Source organism: Pseudonaja textilis, chromosome 7, assembly GCF_049901715.1.
Source record: "Pseudonaja textilis isolate UNSWEBS1 chromosome 7, rPseTex1.2, whole genome shotgun sequence".
NCBI classification, from domain to species: domain Eukaryota; kingdom Metazoa; phylum Chordata; class Lepidosauria; order Squamata; family Elapidae; genus Pseudonaja; species Pseudonaja textilis.
In genome coordinates this window covers 54,063,644-54,085,706 of record NC_141996.1, presented here as the reverse complement: position 1 = coordinate 54,085,706, position 22,063 = coordinate 54,063,644, and the positions used below count along the sequence as shown (strand labels likewise).

Here is a 22,063-nt window from a genome sequence, read left to right as displayed (position 1 = left end):
TGTATTGGCCACTCAAGTTGCAAATCTATGCCCACAAATATAATGGACACAATTAACTTCTGTATGAAAATGTGAATTCTACATATTTGGGGTAACATTTAATAGTCCTCAACTTACATTTAATAGTCCTCAACTTACAACAGCTTATATAGTGACTGTTCGAAGTGACAACAGCATGGAAAAAAGTGACTTAGGACTATTTTTCACACTCAGTGGTGGTATTCTACTGGTTCAGCCCGGTTTTGCAGAGCCGGTAGTAGCGATGAGCAGTGGAGACCAAACCAATTCTCTCCGCTGCTCTGCTGTTGGGCCCACCCGCCCACCTGGGCGGGCTCCCATACTCACTTTTATCCTCTAAATTTGAAGCGCACCACTGATTTAGATGCTTGGCAAGTAGCTCATATTTATGACTGTTGCAGTGTCCAGGGATCATGTGATCACCTTTTGCGAATTTCTGATAAGTAAAGTCAATGAAGAAGCCCGATTCATTTAACAATTGTGTTACTAATTAAATATATCTAAGTGCAATGATAAACTTAAACTTATATACCACTTCACAGTGCTTTTCAGCCCCCTTTAAGGGATTTACAGAGTCAGTGTATTTCCCCCAACTATCTGGGTTCTCATTTTATCAACCATGGAAGGATGGAAGTCTGAGTCAACCTTGAGCCTGGTGAGATTTGAACTGCCAAATTGCAGGCAGCTGGCAGAAGTAGCCTGCAGTACTGCATTCTAACCATTGTGCCCAGGGGTGGGATTCTACTGGTTCGGACGGGTTCGGTAGAACTGGTTGTTATGATTCTGCGCAGTTCAGAGAACCGGCAAATCGCACCACTGGCTGGCCCTGCCCTCCCCTTCCCTCCCTGCCCAGTCAGTCCTTATTGCACATGTGCAACATTGCTGCCTGCAGCCTGCTTTTGCCCGCCCGCCAGACCAGCCATTGCTGCCTGCCTTCCGCTTCCCCTTGCTTGGCTTCTGCAAGTCCCCCTCCCAACGGGAAATGGCTGTAAAAAGGAATGTTAAATAAATGTTGGAAGTAAAGAAAGAAGTAAAGAAGGGACTTTCTATCATCAATGATGGACTTGTGATAAAGGAAAAATTTTTGGAGTATGATTCATATTTTAATAGAGAAAATCTTAAAAATGGAGATAAAAATGAAACCAGAATTTTTCCTTTTGGGCCTAATGGAGAAAGAACTCGAGAAAAAAATCGGAACTTTGTTATTATATATGTTGACAGCAGCAAGACTATTGTTTGCACAAAAATGGAAGGACACTTCAATTCCTACTATGGACGAATGGTTGCAGAAGTTGATGGAGTTGGCTGAAATGGCAAAATTGACTACTTTGATTAAAGAAAAGAACATAAGTATATTTGTTTCCACTTAGAGACCACTTCTGAACTTAGTGCTTGAAGTGGAAAATAATGAAACTTTGATTTTGGGTTTTACCAAGTAGATTGATAGATCTTTACAGAAATGGCTTGTTCATATTATTATGAAAAGCAAAAAGCTGTGATTTAGTATAAATGCCTGATTTTAGTGCAACAGAGAGAGTTGGAAGTCAAGCTTCTTTTTCTTCTCTTATCTTTCCTCACTTTTCTTCCCCTCCAAACCTTCCCCACTTTTATATTTACTTTTGTATTTTGTATTTTACAATATTTTACCACTCAATAAAAATGTTAAACCAGAAGTGTTGGACTCTGAGCCTGACAGTTTTGAGACATATGTTGGTAAATTAGGAATTCAGGATGTTGTAGCCTAACCCATCTGGAGGGTACTGTGTTAGAAATGGTGCAAGAGAATGGTGCAAGTAGTTCAAGCAGTTTTGGCCACCCTGAATTTAGGTGAAAGAAGAAGCCAAGATACTTTGGTTTTCTCTGCTATAAGTCAAAGACACATTAAAGCTATAGTATGTTTATTTTTAAAGGGTGGGGGGAGAAGGTCATTAGAAACTTGTATTAAGAGGCTTAGCTTCTCTTAAGTTTGAATTTCATGCTGGTTTTTTTTTAATGTAAAAAATAGGACAAGGTTTCATCTAAATTGGTTTATATTTCATAGGGGGCAACAGCAATGTGCGAACCTGTGGTTCTTCTTCAGCCATTACTGATTTATACATCAGAATGCTGTGGCTCAGAAGTAAGGAACATGCTTTGCAGGCTGGAGATCTGAAAGTGAATTCCTGGCACCTCCAGTCTTCAGACAGGCCTCCTGTTTGAACTCCTGTTGCCAACCAGTGTTGACAATATTGGCCTAGAAGGACCAATGATCTGATGCAATATAAGGCAGTTTCCTATGTCTCCTGCAGAGTAAGAAACTGCCAGGGTTATTAACCATCCCCTTTTCACTAGACCTTTCAATTCTTCACTTAAATGTTAAAAAAGTGACACACTGAAGTGACCTTGGGATCAGTTATTCTCAGCAAAATCCCAGAGATGTGTAAAAAGATACTCTGTAGTAGGTCTTTCAATATTAGGTTAACAAAATACTGTTGTAGCGGGGGGAAAGTATTTTAATGGATTTAATGATGTTTTATGAAGTCTGTTTTTCTTCTGATAGAAAAACTGAAGAAAGAATAAAAGTAGCCAGAGAAAGACACACCTGGAGATTGCAGAGTGAGATCATGCTGTACATCATCTGGGTAACACAGAAGCAGTGTCGAAAATTATGGAATGGATTGTTTCTGTAATTGTCATGAATACACATCTATAAAAATAAAGAGGAAAAACTGATGAAAGAAAACAAGAATGTGACACTAAATCCCAATAACCAACTCTTTGGTGCCATTATTTCCTCCTTTTAGATTCTAGAATATTACAATTTTATAACTAATCTATCTTTGTACTTAAAAAAAAGATAAAACAGAAAGTAATATATTTTGTTTGCATTACTACTACATACAGGCTTGTTTCCACTCATTATTTGGGTCATATTGCATTTCTACTGAATAACAGTCGGCTGATCTCTGGTATAAGTCAGAGAACTGCTTAACAAGGCCATAGAATTGGCCAGATAGAAATACTGGAAATATTGGCATGTATCTCTATAGTTTGTAAAGTAAATGCAGTGGTGTGGAAAGGGGAAAATATAAACCTCCCATTTCTGGGAGGGGCTGACATGCAGAATTATCCTGAAAAAGGTCAATCACCAAGTACTGAAAATATGATTATAATAACCATTGGAGTCACCAAAATTGTCCTGGATATACAGTGTGTATATAATCCCATTCTACCATTCCCTTTTGGATTAAGTAACGTTATATAGTATAGAAAAGGAGTAAGAAATAGAATACCAGAATACCATTAAGAGCTGAAAATAAAACAGACAAAAATTTATACCAGTATAATTTGCTACACCACACCTATGTCTTTCCTATGTCTTCAACCTGTATTCCTGCCCTCTACCCCTTTTTTGGTATTGTATTGTTATATTTGGTTTGTATTTTACTTTTGTATTTAATCCGCATTCATCCATTTTAGTCCTATCTCTTCTTTTATTACACACATTTCTTAAATAACCCATGCCATGTTAACTTCTATATTTCTCTGCTATATCTAACTCTCACTGCTATGAAACAAAGCCAAAAGCACAGTCTTATAGATAACCATTTTTGCTTTTTTCAACTGAACATTCACTCTGACCAGCACCACCATATGATGATGTTCATCCATCGTGTTCGAAGAGCACCTTGACATTGTGGGCTGTCCACGGTGTCTCTGCAAATGGCTGGTAAGGCCTATATGGGCACAACATGTTCTGCCACCTGTGTGGGCACCATTGTTGTAGCATTTGCAACTGTGGCTTAGTGGAGTGCTCGCTTCTCTTGTGCTGTGGTTGTTTATCTGTCTTCAAATGTTTAGCAGCCTTAGTGGATTGATCTTGTACCAGCATTTCCCAGGAGGTGGTGTCGATGCTCAGGGATTTAAAGGAGGCTTTCAACATGTCTTTGTATCACTTCCTTTGTTCCCCTTGCAATCACTTTCCTTGAGGCAGCTCACCATAGAGGTGCTGTTTAGGGATGTGATGGACTGGCATCATTGCAACATGGCATGACCAGAGCATCTGGACTTTCATCAGCAGGGTGTGAACTGATGGCAGGCCAGCTCTGGAGAGGACTTCTGTGTCTGGCACCTTGTCCTGTCACCAGATCCTCAGAAGTCTGCGGAGGCAGGTCGTGTAGAAGTGGTTCAATTGCCTAGCCTGCCTCCTGTATACAGTCCAAGTCTCACTGGCATACATCATGGTAGTTAGCACTACTGGTTGGTAGACTTTGAGCTTTGTAGCAAGGCTTATTCCATGGCAGTCTCACACGTTGGTCAGAAGTCTGCCATATGCAGAGCCTGCCTTGGCGATTCTGCAGTTGACCTTGATGTCAATTGTCATTCCGTGAGAGAGGGTGCTGCCAAGGTACACAAATTGGTCCACTGCTTGCAGCTTTTGTCCCTTCACTGTGATGGTGGGCTTTTAGTGTTGGGCTTTCGGAGCTGGGGGATGCATCACTTTGGTCTTCTTTGTGTTGGGGAAGAGACCGAAGTTGTTGCATGCTGCTGCGAATTCATCCACACTGGCTTGCATTTCCTGCTCGGATCCAGCATTCAGGGCACAGTCATCAGCAAAAAGGAAGTCTCGTATCACAGTCTCCTTTATCTTGGTGATAGCCTGGAGTCTTCGGAAGTTGAACAGTTTCCCATTGGTCCTGTACCTCAGGCTAACTCCCAAGGAACTGTTCTGAAAGGCGTCTGACAGCATGGCTGAAAACATTATGCTGAACAAAGTTGGTGCCAACCTGCAATCTTGTTTGACACTGTTTGTAATGGGAAAGGCCTCTGAAGCTTCTCCGTCCTCCAAAACATGAGCTCTCATGCCATCATGGAGCTGATGTATAATTGGGATGAATCTGTCCAGGCACCCAAACTTCAACATGATATGCCACAGACCTTTGCGACTGACAGTGTCAAAAGTGTCAGAAGACAAAAGGTAGTGTACAATTCACGATTCTGCTCTTGACACTTCTCTTGGAGCTATCAGGCTGCAAATATCATGTCCACAGTGCCACACTCTTTGTGGAAACTGCACTATATCTCGGGTAATAGACTCTGTTCCAGGTAATCAGTCAGGCAGTTCAGCAACACTCGTGCAAGGATCTTGCCTGTGATGGAAAGCAGTGATATTCCCCTATGATTATTGCAGGCTTGTCAATTCTCTTCCCTCTTGTAGAAGTGTATAATGGACGCATCATTCAGTTCCTGAGGAATGGATCCTTGATTCCAGAAGGACTGAAACAGCAGAGTGAGTTTGTCCACAAGCACTGCACTGCCATCCTTATAGACTTCCGCTGGGATCGTGTTAGATCCTGGGCCTTGCCACTGGACAGCTGGGTGATGGCCTGTAGGGTTTCAGTCTTTGATGGTGGGGTGTCCAGGCAGGGGTGGGATTCAATTTTTTTAACAACCAGTTCTGGCTTGGTGGTCATGTGACTGGATGAGCATAGCTACCGTGTTTCTCCAACAATACGGCCTCCCCCAATAGGAAGTCCCAGCATGCTTTATAGGCATAAAATCAAATTAAGCCCCTCCCCCAAAATTAAGGTCTATATTAAACATGCAAAATGGGGGGGAATGGTGGGGGGGTTGGCCGTTAGGAAGTACTTTTGTTGCATATCCAGATATGGTGCTACCTGCGTTGACCTCAGCGTTGGTGGGGCACTTCGTATCGGGAGACCTTCCTCTGTTGCTTTCCCTTCTCCCCGTGCTGCCAGCGTTTGACGCAGCCATGCGGGGCCAGCCAGGGCTCCTCCCTGCAACTGGAGCCCGGTGGAGACACTTGGCTTCAGGCGCTCCTGTCGCTGCCTTTCCTTTGCCTTTGAAAGCAAAGCCAATTCTTTTAAAAATGATATCCTACTACTGGTACGACAAAGACTCCCCTGACCGAGAGGGCAGCACAACCCCACATGGGGAGGCGAATCTCCCAGGGCCACAGCACAGGATTGGCCCACCCCAGGAGAAGCGCCCAGCCACCATCCCTGCCTGGCGCCAGGCAGAGCACAAAGAACTTCACCTGAGGCGCCCAGCACAGCTGACATGTGGGCCCTCCTGCCCGGCGGTGGAGCTCTTGCCAAGGCAGTGAATGCCTCCCCACTGTACCCTCCGCTTATCCCGCCAGAGCCGTGCGCGCTGGGCAGATCTGGGAAAGCGAGCCACGGGTGCGCACCTGTGGCCAACCAAAAGAACTGGGCCTACCTGAGCTTGGCTTCCTTCCCAAGTCCCTCAAAGCCTGAACCCGAAGGGGCCACTGGGAGAGGCTGCCCGAAGCAATGATAGCACCCACCCATCCGCGGACAGGGAGGCGAGGTGACAGCAGTGCTGCTTCCCTGGCCGGCGGGTCTGGCAGAGAGAGCCCGAAGCCACCCATCCTTTCCACCCCTCGCCCAGCTGGTCCCCATCCCCACGCATCTCCAAATGCACCGGCAGCTCCAAACACTGCAGCAGCATGGGCATCGGGCAGAGGCACTCACTTGGCGGGGCTCAGCTCGGAGGAGGATGCGGCGCAGGCCATCGCCTTGCCTCCCTGTCCATGGATTGGTGGGCGCTATCACTGCCTCGGGCGGCCTCTCCCGGTGGCCCCTTCAGGTTCGGGCTGGAGGGAGTTGGGAAGGAAGCCAAGCTCAGGTCGGCCTGGTTCTTTTGCTTGGCAGGTGGGCGTGCACCTGTGGCTCACTTTCCCAGCTCTGCCCAGCCTTCATGGCTCTGGAGGGATGAACGGAGGGTCCGGCAGAGAGGCGCTCGCTGCCTTGGTGAGAGCTCTGCCACCGGGCAGGAGGGCCTGCCTGTCAGCTGCGCTGGGCACCCCAGGTGAAGCTCTTCATGCTCTGCCTGGCGCCAGGCAGGGATGGCGGCTGGGCGCTTCTCCTGGGGTGGGCCGATCCTGCACTGTGGCCCCGGGAGATTTGCCTCCCCACGTGGGGTTGGGCTGCCCTCTCGGGCATGGGAGTCTTTGTTGTACCAGTAGTAGGGCATTGTTTTTAAAAGAATTGGCTTTGCCTTCGAAGGCGAAGGGAAGGTGGCGACAGGAGCGCCTGAAGCCGAGTGTCTCCGTCAGGCTCCAGTTGCAGGGAGGAGCCCTGGCTGGCCGCGCATGGCTGTGCCAAATGCCGCAGTGTTGCTCTAAATGCCGCAGGTGCACAGGGAGAAAGGAAAGCAATGGTGGCGGAAGGTTTCCTGATACAAAGTGCCCCACAACGCCGAGGTCAACATCCAAGCTGTTGCCGCCCGCCCAGCCGAGGATGCAAGAGGGGGAATTAAGTCACCCCCGAAAAGACAACCTAGCTGTTTTTTGGGGTGTCAAAAAAAATAAGGCCTGGCCTTATTTTGTGAGAAACACGGTAGGTGGTCACATGACTGGGTGGGCATGGCTATGTGGTCATGTGACTGGGTAGGTCAAAACAGAGAAACTCACTTTAACAATGCTCTTGGAGCAGGGGGTTGGACTAGATGACCTCCAAGGTCCCTTCCAGCTCTGGATTGCTGTGCTGTTTCAAAGCATCCTCTGAAGCTGCGTCTAGTGCTAGGGTTTGTGGTCCTTCCTTCCCCTCCTTTTTCTCTCCCTCCCTCCCTCCGTCTATCCATCAATCCATCCCTCTTTTTTATCATTATTATTATTTTTATTACACTTTTTTTCTCTTTCCACATCTCAATCATCTTTAACAGTACTGAGGCATCTTTGTTACATATACACAATTCCATACATTTCTAATTATTCATATACATTTCTATATCTTCTTATCTCTACACTCCTTATTCCTATTGTCCATCCATTCATACGAATTTTCCATACCGCATAATATTCTGAGTCTTCCTTGCCTTTTAACTTTAGGATGAGTTTATCCATTTCTGCACAATCCAAGATCCTTTGGATTACTAGACTTTCTGAATGCTATCCTTTTTTTCATCCATCCATGTCTCATTCACTTTCCTTTCCCTTCCCTCTTTCCCCCTTCCCTCCCTTTCTTTCTTTCTCCCATCCCTCCCTCTTTCTTCTTCCTTTTAAGAGAAAGAAAGAAAGAAAGAAAGAAAGAAAGAAAGAAAGAAAGAAAGAAAGAAAGAAAGAAAGAAAGAAAGAAAGAAAGAAAGAAAGAGAAAGCTACCATGCATCTCTATCTATTCATGGTACATTTTCAGCTGGAACCTCTTTCTACTTAAACCTTAGTACGACACCCAAATATTTAAAGCTGTTAAATACCTTGGTTTAATCTTGAAACTTTCTGCATTCTTGTACTTAAACAGAAATAATTTTGTTTTAACATATATGGCTTCAATTCCAAAGCGACTTTTTATGAAGACCAAGTCATGAAACGGAGATTGGAAACAAAGCAGATGTTAATCTTCTCATTCTTTCTAACCCTTTCTAAATGGCAAGTAGAAGTGAGACTTTCTACTTGCCATTTTATTACCAAGAATTTACCACCATCTTCAAATTAAAGAGTTGCCTTCTAACAACAAAAAACACAAGTTTGCAAACTTCCTGAATTTTGGCACAATTTTGCCACAGCACATAATTTTGTATGTTAAACATCAAACCACAAAGTGGAAGAGGGAAATATTTGTGAGAAATATTTACTGTGTTTTTTGCTTGTCAAATGTAAAAGGCCATGGGACTCCATAAAGGTTGTAACAGCAATGGAAGTAATGAAGCAGCAGCTAGGCAAACCGCTGAATAGTCTGAATTGCGCTTTGGAAATTGTGTAATGTATGCTCTGAAACTGAGCAAACGAATGAGAGCTAAAGGTAAGCTGTTCTCTACAAAATCCACTCTGAACTTACCACACTGGCATGAAAAAACAGAGCAACTTACTTGTTTTGAAGAGGAGGATATCGAATAAAGAAAGAAGATTGGCTCCAACAGTTTTAGGAGACTGTATAGTTTTCTTTACCTAGACCATTCCCAAGGCAGTAATCAATACTGTATTAACTCCAAATGTTCTTTTGGCTAAACACTGAATACAGACATACTGGATGCTCCCAGGAGGCTACAGGGAGGCCTCTTAGGTCCAAAATGGGGCCTAGTAATCCTCCCTGGAGCCTCCTGGGAGCAAAAATGGGGTGCAGGGGTACTGCATTTTTGGCCTAGAACTCCTCCCTGGAGCTTCATGGGAGAAAAAAATGGGGTGCGGGGGGCCCCACCGGACCCCCCGTGCCCCATTTTTGCTCCCAGGAGGCTACCCTACACTTACCTGGGAGCCAGACAGGGAGCCTCATAGGGACTCCTGGGAGGGGAGAGGCAGGGTGGGCAGGGCCAGCTGGTCTTCAGAACTACCAGTTCACTGAACTGGATGTAAAATTAACATCAGTTCGCTCAAACCGGCCCAAACCGGTAGAATCCCACCTGTGTCCAGGCTATGATTGATATCTGCTTGGGGCATTCTATCAATCGCCTCGTTGTTGATGGAAGGTGGGCAGTTCAGTACAGATTGGAAGTGCTCAGTCCAACGCTGTAGGATCAGAGTCTTCTCAGTAATGAGAGTTGCACCACCTGAGTCTAGTAGAGGGGAGTTCCCTGAGGGCTGAGGTACAGCACTATACAGCACTACTGTCAGGGTAATGATGATTTAATAGCTGAGCAGCTGCTGTAATGTTGTAATGCTATAACGTTGTAATGATGATGCAATGGTAGCAATGAGTTAGCAGGGTTATTTGACTGCTACCGCTTTAAGAGGCTGTAATATAGGAGAGGCCCTGTGAGGGTGTATCTCTCTCTCCATGTGTGCTTCCATGGTGTTGTTGATTACTGATTGCTGTTTGTTCAAGGCCTGTATCAAAATACTTGTATGTATATATGCTTTTGTAGGAATAAAACCACTATATGTAAATACAAACCTGTGTGCTATATTTGCTCCTGGGTTGTCTTACCGAGTCATACTGTGCACACTCTGATAATCACCATATACTATCCACACATACCTTGGGGAAATATTGTGCTTCCCCGAAAATAAGACCTGGTTTAATTGTTTTGCTTCCAAAACAGGCATTAGGTCTTATTTTGGGGGGATGTCTTCCACTGTCCATCTCACGATGGTGGCACCGACAGCCCCACCCAGCAAGAGCCTGTGTGGCCACTGCTGGACCATTTCTTCTGCAGCCTCTTGCCGCCACTTGCACTCGGTGCCCCCAACCTCTGTTTTGCAATCAGAGGCCTTTGGGAAAGGCCTCTGCAGCCAAGAAACGAGCTCCGGATTGACACATGCAGTACCCCCTGGCCTCCTTCAGAAAGGCCTCTGGTGGTGAAACAGAGACCTGGGGCCCCATGCACATCAATCCAAAGCTTGTTTCTCAGCTGCAGAGGCCTTTTCTGAAAGCCTCTGACAGTGAAATGGAGGCTGGGGCATTGCACGCAAGCACATTTCGATCCTAGCTTTATTTTTACCAGTGCGCCTCATCCTACCTCATGCAGCCAGGTGCAATGGAGTGAGTGGGGACTTAACTAGGACTTATTTGGGGGCTGGGTGTATATTGGGTGCATGTGTAAAAATCAAACTAGAGCTTATAATTAATACAAAATTAATTTAGGACATGGAACAGGAAGGCAACTCAAATAAAAGAACTTACGGGCTACTACATATTGTAATCAGAGATAGGGTTAATAATGAAATTCAAAACAGTTAAAAGGCAGCATGTAAACTAACACCCAACACTCTATTGGGTACCTAATTTATTTTTTTTCATTTTAAAAAAGGTTCTCAAAATACTATTGAGTTCAGTATTGGATGAACCATGGCAGTTCTTATGTTCTAAGAACATTTTAGCACTGCACCCTTAAACTGTTGCTATCTTGTGCCAATGCCCACTGACGTCTCTAAGCTGTCTTATGAAAAGGAAAATATTAATCTAAAAATGTCTCCCTTGAGTTTTAACCGGTGACCTTATGCATATTAAGCAAATGTGATAATCATTATGCTCTTTGAACACCATTGCTTATAATACTGCATCAGAATCTGAGAACTGCAGGACAGCAATCATTGAGCCAGGTGAGGAAGCATCCCCACCTCTGTGCATAGTGCAGGGAGCTACTTAGAAGAAAGTAAAGCTAACCAGACACCAGCACTCAAGCCAGCAACAGCTAAAAAACATTAACATGGAGTAGAACAATACAGATGGAAGTCACATGTGGTAGACTGGGGACAAATAGAGAATGAAGTTGTTTGTTCCTGGTCTTTAAAAATAGCCTGTGGCATGTACTTGTAATAGACAACCTGGCAATGTTGTCAGGTTGTCAAGAATTAAGTATGCACTCTACTTTGGGCATTTAATTTTTCAGAGGTTATTTTGTATTCAGCTATCTTTTGTCTTAATTTCATGTACTAGAGTCTACATTAAGAATATATTTTTGCAGACTTACAAATAAATCTGTAGTTATAAATATTTTAAATTCTTGTTTAAAACCCATGGGCAACTTACCAGCCACCGCTTCATTGTGATAGGGTTGATGTTAAAGTCTTTCACCAATCCTAAATCATGGAACATATGTTCTAAGCAACTCAGCATCTGGAGGAAAAAATTTAAAAGTATTTTAAAAGTATTTTCTTTGCGTATTGAAAATAAACTGCATATAGCCTATTAAATGCAGCTAAGAAATAATGAATTTAATTTTTTTAATTCCCCAAACTCATTGAACTTACAAGTCATGGGAGCCCAGTTGATAACTGAATGATATATTATAATATAATACATTGTTCTAAGTTTTATGTAATACTTTTTTATTTTTAACAAATAAGGAAGAAATCCCCAAAATAACAGAGGATGTTTACATATGTTCAAATCAGCAACATGATTCAGTATCCCTCTTCTATGGCAGGGGACCAATTCTCAGGACTTTTTTAAAAATATTTTTTTTTAAATAACAAAACTCATTTTCTTGTGTAATGAATCAATCCCAGTTCTACAAACAGTTCAAATCAAGCTTTAGAGCAGGGGAGTCTTGGCAAGACTTGTGAACTTCAACTACCAAACTTCCCTAGCCAACATGGCTGAGGAATTCTGAAGGTTGAAGTCCACAGGTCTTAAAGTTACCAGGATCAGACACTCATACTTTAGAGTTTGTTTAGAGAACAATCCCAGAAGAGAACATCATCTGTAAGGAAATAACACTTAGCTTTCATTTTTAGAGCAGGAAACTGAATAATCTGTTTAAAGCACATTCAAGGAAAATGTTGTCTTAAGATGACAGTCATAGGTGGGGGTGGGATTCAAAAATCCCAGCAACCGGTTCTCTGCCCGATTGCTGGGTGGATGTGGCCATGGTGGCCATGGCTTACCGGAACTTCTGGGAGGGCTGGTTTTTGCCTTTCCCAGAGTCTGGAGGCTTCCCTCGGGCCTCTTGGAAGGGTGAAAACAGCCTCCCCCAGGTTCCGGAGGGCCCCTGGAAGCCAGAAACAGGCCCATTTCCAGACTTGCAGAACTTCCGGTTCGGCCATTTTTCACCTTTCCCAGAGTCCGGAGGCTTCCCTTGGGCCTCTGGGAGGGTGAAAATGGCCTCCCCCGGGTTCCAGAAGGCCTCCAGAAGCCGGAAACAGGCTCGTTTCCAGATGTCCAGAATTTCTGTTTCAGCCCATTTTTCACCCTCCCAGAGCCTCTGCCATGGACCCTGCACTTACTTGCACTCAAAACGGGCTGTGTAGAGACTCCTGGGTGGGGGTGGGTGGGGTGGGTGGGGCCAGCCGGTCATTCAACTAGCAGTTCAGCAAACCAGATGTAAATTTAACATCTTGTTTGCCCAAACCAGGCCGAACCTTGTCATAGGATATAAATTTCTATTTTTCAGTGGCGAGTGCTGAAAATTCAGCATTCTTAACCTGAACATTTCTTCCCTTTAAGCATTAATACAATTACTTTGGCATTAACAATATGGGATTCAAATTCTTTCATAATATCTCCTCCCATGTCAACTTGGTTGTGCATTACAATCATAGATGAGGAACTTTCCTTTGGGCAGCTTTTGGAAGAGAGGTGCATCATAAAGGCATGAAGAATACTTTGTGGTGATGCCTTGACTTCATATGTATTTATGCATCATGCTAAACCATCATCTGCCTTAACCATAGTTTAGTAAAGAAGCCAGAAACAAGTAGAATAAGTCTTACAGGTGACTTTTTAACAAGTTCTTGATTTGTTTTCCCTCAATTTTCTGTTGACTCACTTTGCTTATCAATACATTGATTAAAGGGCAGTTTGGAGTATAAACCGGACATAAACTAAGAAAACCATAAATACATTATCTATCCATATTGTCATATCACTGTTTAACGCTGTATTGCAACAATTAACCCAACAAAAATGTAGTTTCAAAGTAAGCTTTACTGATCTAAAATAGCATCTAGACTAAACTAAAAAAATAAACCTTATTATGCTTTAGCATGACATGCAAACCCTACTTTTGAAATGCTTTTTCTAGGGAACTTCAATAGGTGTTTTTTAAAGAGTCATATTAGCATATTCCTTTTGAGGGTGCATTTTGAATTTAACTCTAGCTAAATCACACAATGAAATAGAAATCTGTTACATATTTCCTTAAAATTTAAATTATATAATCACCTAAGTCAGTAGCAATTGCAGCAGAAATATGACACAATTAATTTTTTCACTACCACCCCTCCTCCTCTGCCAAAAATGCAAACAGAACAGTCCACATTTTGGAATGATGCAGTCCTTCAGCATGAATTTTTTTGTATCTTTTGGTACAAAATAATTTTTGCATAAATGTATATTTTGAAGAAAATTGCATAAAATAAAGCAGAACCTTCAACAATTAAACAGAAAATTTAATCAAACAAATGAAATATCAATGGCTGGTGCAAATCAAATTTAAATTGATCCCTTTATTTCTACTGTAGTTTATTTGGATAGTGAAATTTTAATCTTGTTAATAAGCTTTGTTTTAATGCTTTTCAATTTATAATGCAGTGATTTATTAGTTATATTATCATATAAAACACTGTAAGGTATTTTTTTTACTATAAAACTATATGTCAAGATCATGGCATCACGTTGCCATCATGTGACATATCATGACATTTTTTTCCCTTCACAGAGCTGGAGTGGGCATGACCTGCACATGCATCCAGCCTAGGAGCCGCCAGCTTGACATCCCTGATATAAAAGATGGGCAAAGGTATTTTAGAATGATATTGTGAGAAGATGTTAAAAGAAAATGGTCATGCCTAAATTGGTAGCAAGATTGAATGAGAAAGCAGTGCCTTAAGACCTGAAGAACTTTCTCACCGAAAGAGACAAAGTCTTGCTCTCTGCTGTCCTCAAGGGAAGCCCTAGGCCCTGCCTAGACTGACTGGGTCTGCAGGAAGACAGATTGCAGCTGAACATAATGAGAGGTTTCTTAATAGTAAGAGCAGCTTGCAAATGCAGCTGTTACCAAGATAAATTCTGCCTCATTGAAAACCTTAAAGGGCAGATCAACAACCATCTGTGAGAATGAGCTAGTTCTACTTTCCTGTACCAAGGACAGAGCTAAACTATGATTAGCTCTGTCCGTGATCTATTGCTGCCTTCTACTCTTGTGAAATCCTGTAATTATAACTGCTTTGCTGAAATTTCTTTTGTTTTTCCACTCTATCTCTATATATAGAATCAGTCTTTTTAGACACTGAACTCTGTCTGTATATTTTCAGAGCAGTTCCTGGATGATACTAAGTTCAAGGTCCCAGTCCTCAAGCAATCATGAACAAAGCCACAAAATAACCTTACAGGATGAGAGGTCAGGAATTTGTTTCCAAAGTGCTGCATTACCTCATTGGGTTCCCACAGCCAGACATCAAAAGTTGGTTTCCTAAGAGCTCCTATTGTCTCCTGAGAAAGCATGTACTGGAGAGAAAAACAAGCTTTTATTGTGAATATATATTGTTTATCTTTAAATCAGTAAATTGGATGGTTCAGCTTCAATTTTTTCTAAGCTAAATGCTTGTTTTCAAATATCAGGTATCTTCTCAAAACATCCATCCATCTATCTACCCACCCACCCAAACACAAAGAGTATGGGCCTTTTCCCATTTGCAACCATAACAAGAACATGTCCTTGCAGCCTATTTTTTTCTGCTTGAGATGTTACCTTTACCTGATCCCCAGCTCTTAAGTGAGACAGCATTAAGTTGTCTTCAGCTACACATATGTCACAGTAGTGTTTCCCTCCAATTCTGACATAAACAAATCCTGCTTCAAGGTGCATAAAGCCTGTTAGGTTCATCATTAATTACTCTGGAGGAGAGTTAGATGCTTGAAACAGTGGCAGGAAAATATCAATAATGGGACATGATTTTTTTCATACTGGTAAGGATTTCTGCTGCACCAAGAATGAATTAGGCTCAGGACTGGTGAAAGGCCCACACTCATACAGTGGAGACCAAGAAAATGTGGTAGCGTTAGCACTTATCAGAGCATCCATTCACAGAACTGTTAGTGGGAATATTTAAAGGAATGTTAAAATAATTCACAAATTGCAAGTAAGATTTTCAAGGAAAATGAATCAATATTGATGATACATTATATATTATACATATTTATTATATTCTAGAAGTATGTTGATGATAGCAAATTCATAAATCTATTTGGGATGTGCAATCTTTTGCAGCCTATGACCATATGTTCATCTATTAAAGAAAACATAGTTGAGGGCTGCAAGGATCATGGACAATAATGTGATGCTATACTGTGGAAAAGGTTTGCCTTCTCTCCCCTTTTTTTCAGTTTGAACAAGTTTTGGTTCCAAACTTGGTACATATTTTGTATCTGAAACATGAAAAATGACATAGGAATATGAGCGGTTTGACACCAAATTTTAGAAGCATGATGACCAATGGAGCCAAAAGCATGGGGTTCAGGAGACCGACATTCACACACACACACACACACACACACACACACACACACACACACACACACACACATCCTGCTACTGTTTTTAAAGAAATCTTAAAGCAAAAAATATTATGAGCTATTACATCTGAAGTCACATCTGTCAGCTCTTTCCCAGATGATGTCTACTGTAGTGATTTGTAAGAAGACTGGTTTGGGGCAGTGATTTTAAACATAATGATCCTGAATCTTTCTTCCTGCATATAATAACCTCCTGGGCATTATTTGATGGAAAGCAAAAGATGCCGAGAATAATTTTAGTTATTGTGATGATCAGCTCTGTCTAAAGATACTCTGAATGTATCTACATAACATTATACCTTAGGATAAGAGGGGACATCCCTTCGGGGTATTAGCTTGTTGTTTTCATCCAGGAAACTGTATTTATAAGGGTAGTTGGTCCTGTGCAGAAAACAAAATCCAAAATTCAGTATCTAAAGAAAATGTGTAAATAAATGATACAAAAATAATTTCATTTAAACTCATTGGACACAATCAAAATGTTGTTGATTCTAAAGATTAACTTCTGCAAAATTAATTTCTCCCTTTTCACAGCAGACAAACCAAATTGCTTTCCTCTGAATAACATAATACCCCGAGAGATTTGAAAAGAAATGTAGCATTTGAAGATGTTTGCCAAACATGAAAGTGCATTTTAAATCTTTAGGGTGCAGGTTTCATGAACCACATTCAGCCATGGTGTAAAATAAAACTTAGTTCCATTCTTCTACTTATTATTACAGCACGATGGCAAACAACTGAGTTGTTAAACTAGAACCAAGATACCTGAATTCAATCCACCCTTAGCTACATAAACTCAGTAAGTGACTTTGTGCCAATCTCAGCTGCCAATGTCTCTCACAGGATTATTGTGAAAAAACTGATGAGGGAATACTCTTTATATCCATTGAGCTCCAGGATGAAAGGCCAGATAGAAATGAGATGAATGAAGAACAGATAGATATCCTGGTTTTATTCAAAAGATAAATAAACTCAGTATCTAAATAAGTCTGAAATATAAAGAATAGTAAATGATATAATAAAAACAATTGCAAAGCTAGTAAGAAAAGGGCACATTCAGTTTCTTCCTTGTGCTCTGCGTCTTATATTGCTATGAGGAAAAATGTATACCCAAACAGCAACAGAAATTAAACAATGCTGTGCACATGTTTGGAAGGTTGTCAAATTTGCTTGATAAATAAGAACTTCTTTTATCTCTCTATTTAAATGTGTGGCAGCTGATATGGAGGATTCTACCACAGGACGATCTATTTCATTTGCAAACTAACTTCTTTTAATCCTCAGGTCAATTTGCATTCCTTGGTAGCTGATCACACAGCCATTTGCAACTCAATCATGTCCTAAACTGCAGTGGACTCTGATTCTGACTCACTGTTTTCAGGGATTTCAAAGAGAGAGGGAGGGAGGGAGGGAGGAGTGGATATGGTAGTGAGGCACTGTTGAAAGGACCAATCCTCTCCTTGGTTTTGCCCTTTCCATAGCTAAATGTTGAGAATACTGCCAATAAGCGCCTGCTCTTCTCTATTGGCTTCCCATTGGCTTCCCATTTGCCATGGAGCTTCCTCTGTACTGTCAAGTAACAAACATCTCCTCTTTCTACAAAAGAAAAAGAAAAAGAAAAAAGAGGGGGGAGCCCATTTATTCCCGATTTTTGTAAAGTATGGCCCAATCCTGACTGATTTCAGCAGTGTATTATCTCAGTAAATCCTAATGGTTTAGGCTGCTTTTCTGGGTCAAAGGGAATTGGGAGACAAGGGCATGGCCAGTAGTTAAATTAGCAAAGACATATTGCCCATAAATCCAGGAAGGAAGCATATTGGAAATGAAATCTCCCTGGGGGTGGAGGTAAAACAGTGAAGTTAAGTTGAAGGCCTTACCGGACTTTAATTTATGTTTTGGGTTATTTTGAGAGACTACGGGTCATCACATCATGTATCCCAGCATGGAAAAAGAAGGAGAGAACAAAGAAAGAGTATTACAAGAGTAAGCAAATAGGGGCCTTGTGGGTTTGAATACTTGCTATTTTTCATGGCCTAAGAAATATATTCCTGTGCTGACAAATTAAATGTAATTAAAAGAAAGAGCACAGAAAGAAACCTTGAAAGACACTGGTGATGTAGCCAGTAAATTTTAGAACTGTGACCTGGCTGAGTGGTTTAACTTTTGTTAAAGATATTAAGGTTCAATTTCATTCTTAGAGTATTTGCATTTTCCAATAAAACAAATGGCAGTGAATTGATACAAGTAGAAAGAAAAGTTTTTGGGGGGTTACAAAGAGGAAATCCTTAAAATATTTTGTTCAGAAGAACTCTACAAATGTTGTCTTTAGTGAATTGTAAAATTCTGTGCAAAGAAACACAAATATTAACTGAAACACAGTTAAATGAAGTACAAAGTCTCACATCTTGACATAATTTTTCACAATTGATAATAGTGTAATTTCATATTTCCCTTGCCCCTCGCTCCTCAACCCCCCCCCACACACCCCAGGTTATGATATATAAATCAGTCTGCATTTGAGATGCAGGTACACACAACATTTTTGACTAAGATTCAGAACAATTTCCTGTTCATCTCCTTCCATAATAATTTTAAATATCTGTTTAGCTGCTTATGTGCTTGTTGTATGAGGAATGGTGGCTACAGAACAGCCTGATGTTTTTAAATTCATGAAGTCCGCCATAGCAAGCAATGGGTGCTTCTGCTGTTGTTTTCATTACAATTCCAAACCTGGTAATATATCAGATTAGTTGACTGGCTTCTTCCGTAAAAAGGAAATAACTCATTTGGGGGGTTAAAATATAACACGCACATTCTCTCATAGTGCAAGTGGAGTTACTGTATATATATTGTGATTTTTTCTCAGATTACATTTTGTATCAGAGCAGGTCTCCTTCTTGTGAGTCTGTTACCAAACTAATGTTTTTCTTGGCCGAATTTTTTTTTGTTCTCTGCATAAAACCAAGGGCACGAGTCTTTATTACCGGATGGCTTAGAGGGAAACCAAGATGTTAATCTTTCCAAGAATTATTTTTCCAGTTACTCGTTAACTATTAAGTGGCCATATCTCCTTAAACAAAACTAGTGAATCTTATCCTTTTATCCATGCTGATATAAAAAAAACACCAAGAAGCTTCATAGTTTGTGAATAACGACCATTGAAAATGAGACATTATTTAGTTTATTAGATGGCAGTCCTATGCACATTGACCTGGAAGCAAGCCCCACTCTTGGTTTTAATCTTACATGCTGCCCAGTCCCTATTAAATGATGGGTAGCCATATAATTTACTTAAATAAATTTTAAAAACATGCTGGATTTTATCAGTTTTTATTGATTCATTAGATTTATATCCTACCACTCCCCCAGAGCTCTAGGGAACATTAATTTAATACTGATTTATTTATTTATTTACTGTATTTATATTCCACCTTTTCTCTGAGAGCACAAGTTAGCCTTCTTCTCTAATTTTGGTCCAACAATAAACCTGTGAAGTAGATTGGGCAGTGAATGACCAAGCCACCTTGGGGTTTCCATAACTGAATGGAGACTTGACCCTGACTCTCCATGTCCAAGACTAAACTGACCATCACACTCTATCCTGGCTATCTCTAGATTGGCTTCTAAATAAATCTTCAGAATTTCCGCAATGCAGAAGCGGTTATTCAGAAGTGTCTTTCTTCACAAGAACAAAATGCAAAGCTTACCTGGTACTTCTTGCAGTCATTTCGTCCCTCATCTTTTTAATGTCGCTCTTACACTTTTCAATTTCCACTATTTTCAGTCCCTCCACTGTCAACAAAGTAAAACAACAGGAGGGTTACCATGGAGAGGCTCGAAGGATCTATTGTAGTAATTGAGCAGAATTTCAAAAGCCACCAAACAGTGTGCCAGTGATTCAGCAGGCCCTCAACCTGAAACCTGTTTCTCAACGGGCAGGGACTGCTAACAGAATCAATCATTCAAATAATACAATACTAAGAGCAACATTAGAAGTAGCAGAAAAGCAGCTACATCACTATTGTGAGCCACAGCAACAACATCCAGCCATTCTTCAGCTTCCCTGGACTACTTCTTAGAATAGGAATAAATGAAAGCAGCAAGCTGTGGCACTACTATATACTATATTAATACAAAGCACTATATAGTGACAATATTTCATTGGGTTTCCACTTAGCAGCCTGTTAAATGAAAAAAAAAAATGGTTCCATGACATTTCTTTATATAGAAACACCAGCTGTGACACTAAACCCCGAACCAACTCTTTCTCAGCCTGGTGTTCTAACTAGCACATTAGGAGGATAGATAGAACCAAGATATTCTTGGTACAGAATCACTTTATGAGGCAGTTTTCCTGTAATGATCTTCCCATATGCTGGAACTACCTTTACACTGGCATTATAATGTTTATGAACTGCTCAGCAATAAATTCTCAGCCTGACTAGGACATTCATCACACCAGCATGCATGTTTCCTGCTGGGCAGCACTGGCAACAAACCTCGGCGAGCAACTGGAACAATCTTTATTTTTAGTAGTTCTCAAAAACTTCAGTCTCTGCAGAGAGGCAGGGCCTCTTCTCACTTATCAATGGCCACTCATGTGTCTCAAAGACATGTATAAACTAGAGATTTCAGATTCTCACTTGGGGATAAACAGGATGTGAACGTACATTGAACTAAGACTCCTCAGCAGTAATTTGAACACATTGTGTTTCCATGTCACTACATGGAAATGCTAGAGGCTCCAAATTTCATTTGCGCAAAAACTTACAGTATATGAAAACTCATAAAGAAAATCAGTTAATTGAAATCAGTGAAGCTATTTAAGACAGAAAGTTTCAGTCCTTTGGGTCACTGTACATTTGTCTGTTTCAACAATAATTTTAATGAATTTTAATGTAATGAAATGCATTCCTGAATACCATTTCATATGATTGTAATTCTCTGACATACCATTTGCATATGAATTTGAGTGTTTAAGGGAAAAATCCTCCTATCAGAACCTTGTTTTTCACCAAATTCTGATAATTTTATTTTTACAAGGCAGTGATTTGTACACACAAACCTTTATTATATGTAGATTGTGAAAGTGATAAAAAGAATTCCATTACTCAAAATTATCATTTAAAGTATAATAATTGATTTTCTGATGGTACATAATCAATCAAAAAGTATTTATTACATAAGGGTCTTAACAAAGAAAGCTATTAGATAATGTGAATTTGTGGTACCACTTCTTTTTTAGCTTTAAAAAATATGTGTCAAGTGCAGGAAATCAGGAGTCCAGGCAGTTCAAGTGAATTTATAGGTTTATTGTACACAAAAGCTCTCTACAAGAATCTGAACTACTGTCAAAACAAATTGGCAATAGATAAGAGTCAATGGAATTCAAGGTGAGCTGTACTTGGATCTCTTGTGGGCGCAAAGGGACTCAAGTTTGATGACAAGTTTGACCCTTTCCTGGAGCTCAGCCTAGTCAAGTTCAATATACTTTCCACCTTCCACCCAAAGAGCTGAATTTTAAATATGCCTAATTTTGCACTTCTAGGATCCAATAAAAAGGTTTTCTTAGGACCTTAGAATATTGCAGATTTTTTTTCTCAGCAAAATTGCCACTGAACTTAGACAGTACTCAGAACATCTTTGAACATGGCTTTCATCTTGCTTTTCAGAGAAAGAATCACAGCGGAAGGATCTTACCTAGAACTGCAGTCCAGCTCAGCATCTTCTCAGGTTATTTAGCAGAACATAGACTTACTGTACAGGATTAAAGATTTTATACTACATTTCTGTGCAAATGATGTGAGATGAGAAAGAAGCATTTTAGACTTGAAAGGTTGTTTTCCCCTCTTCTTTTTATTCAATACTATATTTTACCCTGCCAAAAAGAAGGCACTAGGTACTGTATGTTCATAAAAAGATTAAAATCTCACACTAATACAAATTTATTCTAGCTTCAGCTTGTTAGAGAAAAGTTCAAGCTTGGTTTTGAAGAACAGTTGCATAATATGTGCCCTCATGTTCGTTTTGAACAACCTGGTTTCATGATAAGATATGGGAGATTTTATGGAACTCAGTCTGGAGAGAAACAGTGTATTTGGGGTGCAGCAGCAATTAAAGACATTGCACA

General features: G+C 40.9%; 1 protein-coding gene across 3 annotated transcripts in view; it reads right to left on the bottom strand.

The window, feature by feature from the left end:
• The window catches only part of PDE9A (phosphodiesterase 9A), a 79,182-nt gene that overhangs the window by 11,163 nt on the left and 45,956 nt on the right, over nucleotides 1–22,063 (bottom strand). For all 3 annotated transcript variants that reach the window (XM_087937666.1, XM_087937664.1, XM_087937665.1), the window contains 5 exons: nucleotides 19,641–19,725; nucleotides 16,233–16,314; nucleotides 14,791–14,865; nucleotides 11,449–11,535; nucleotides 2,600–2,704 (listed from right to left, as the gene is read on the bottom strand). In XM_087937666.1, coding sequence (XP_087793792.1) covers nucleotides 2,600–2,704; nucleotides 11,449–11,535; nucleotides 14,791–14,865; nucleotides 16,233–16,314; nucleotides 19,641–19,725 — 434 coding nt within the window. The remainder of the gene's footprint in view (nucleotides 1–2,599; nucleotides 2,705–11,448; nucleotides 11,536–14,790; nucleotides 14,866–16,232; nucleotides 16,315–19,640; nucleotides 19,726–22,063) is intronic.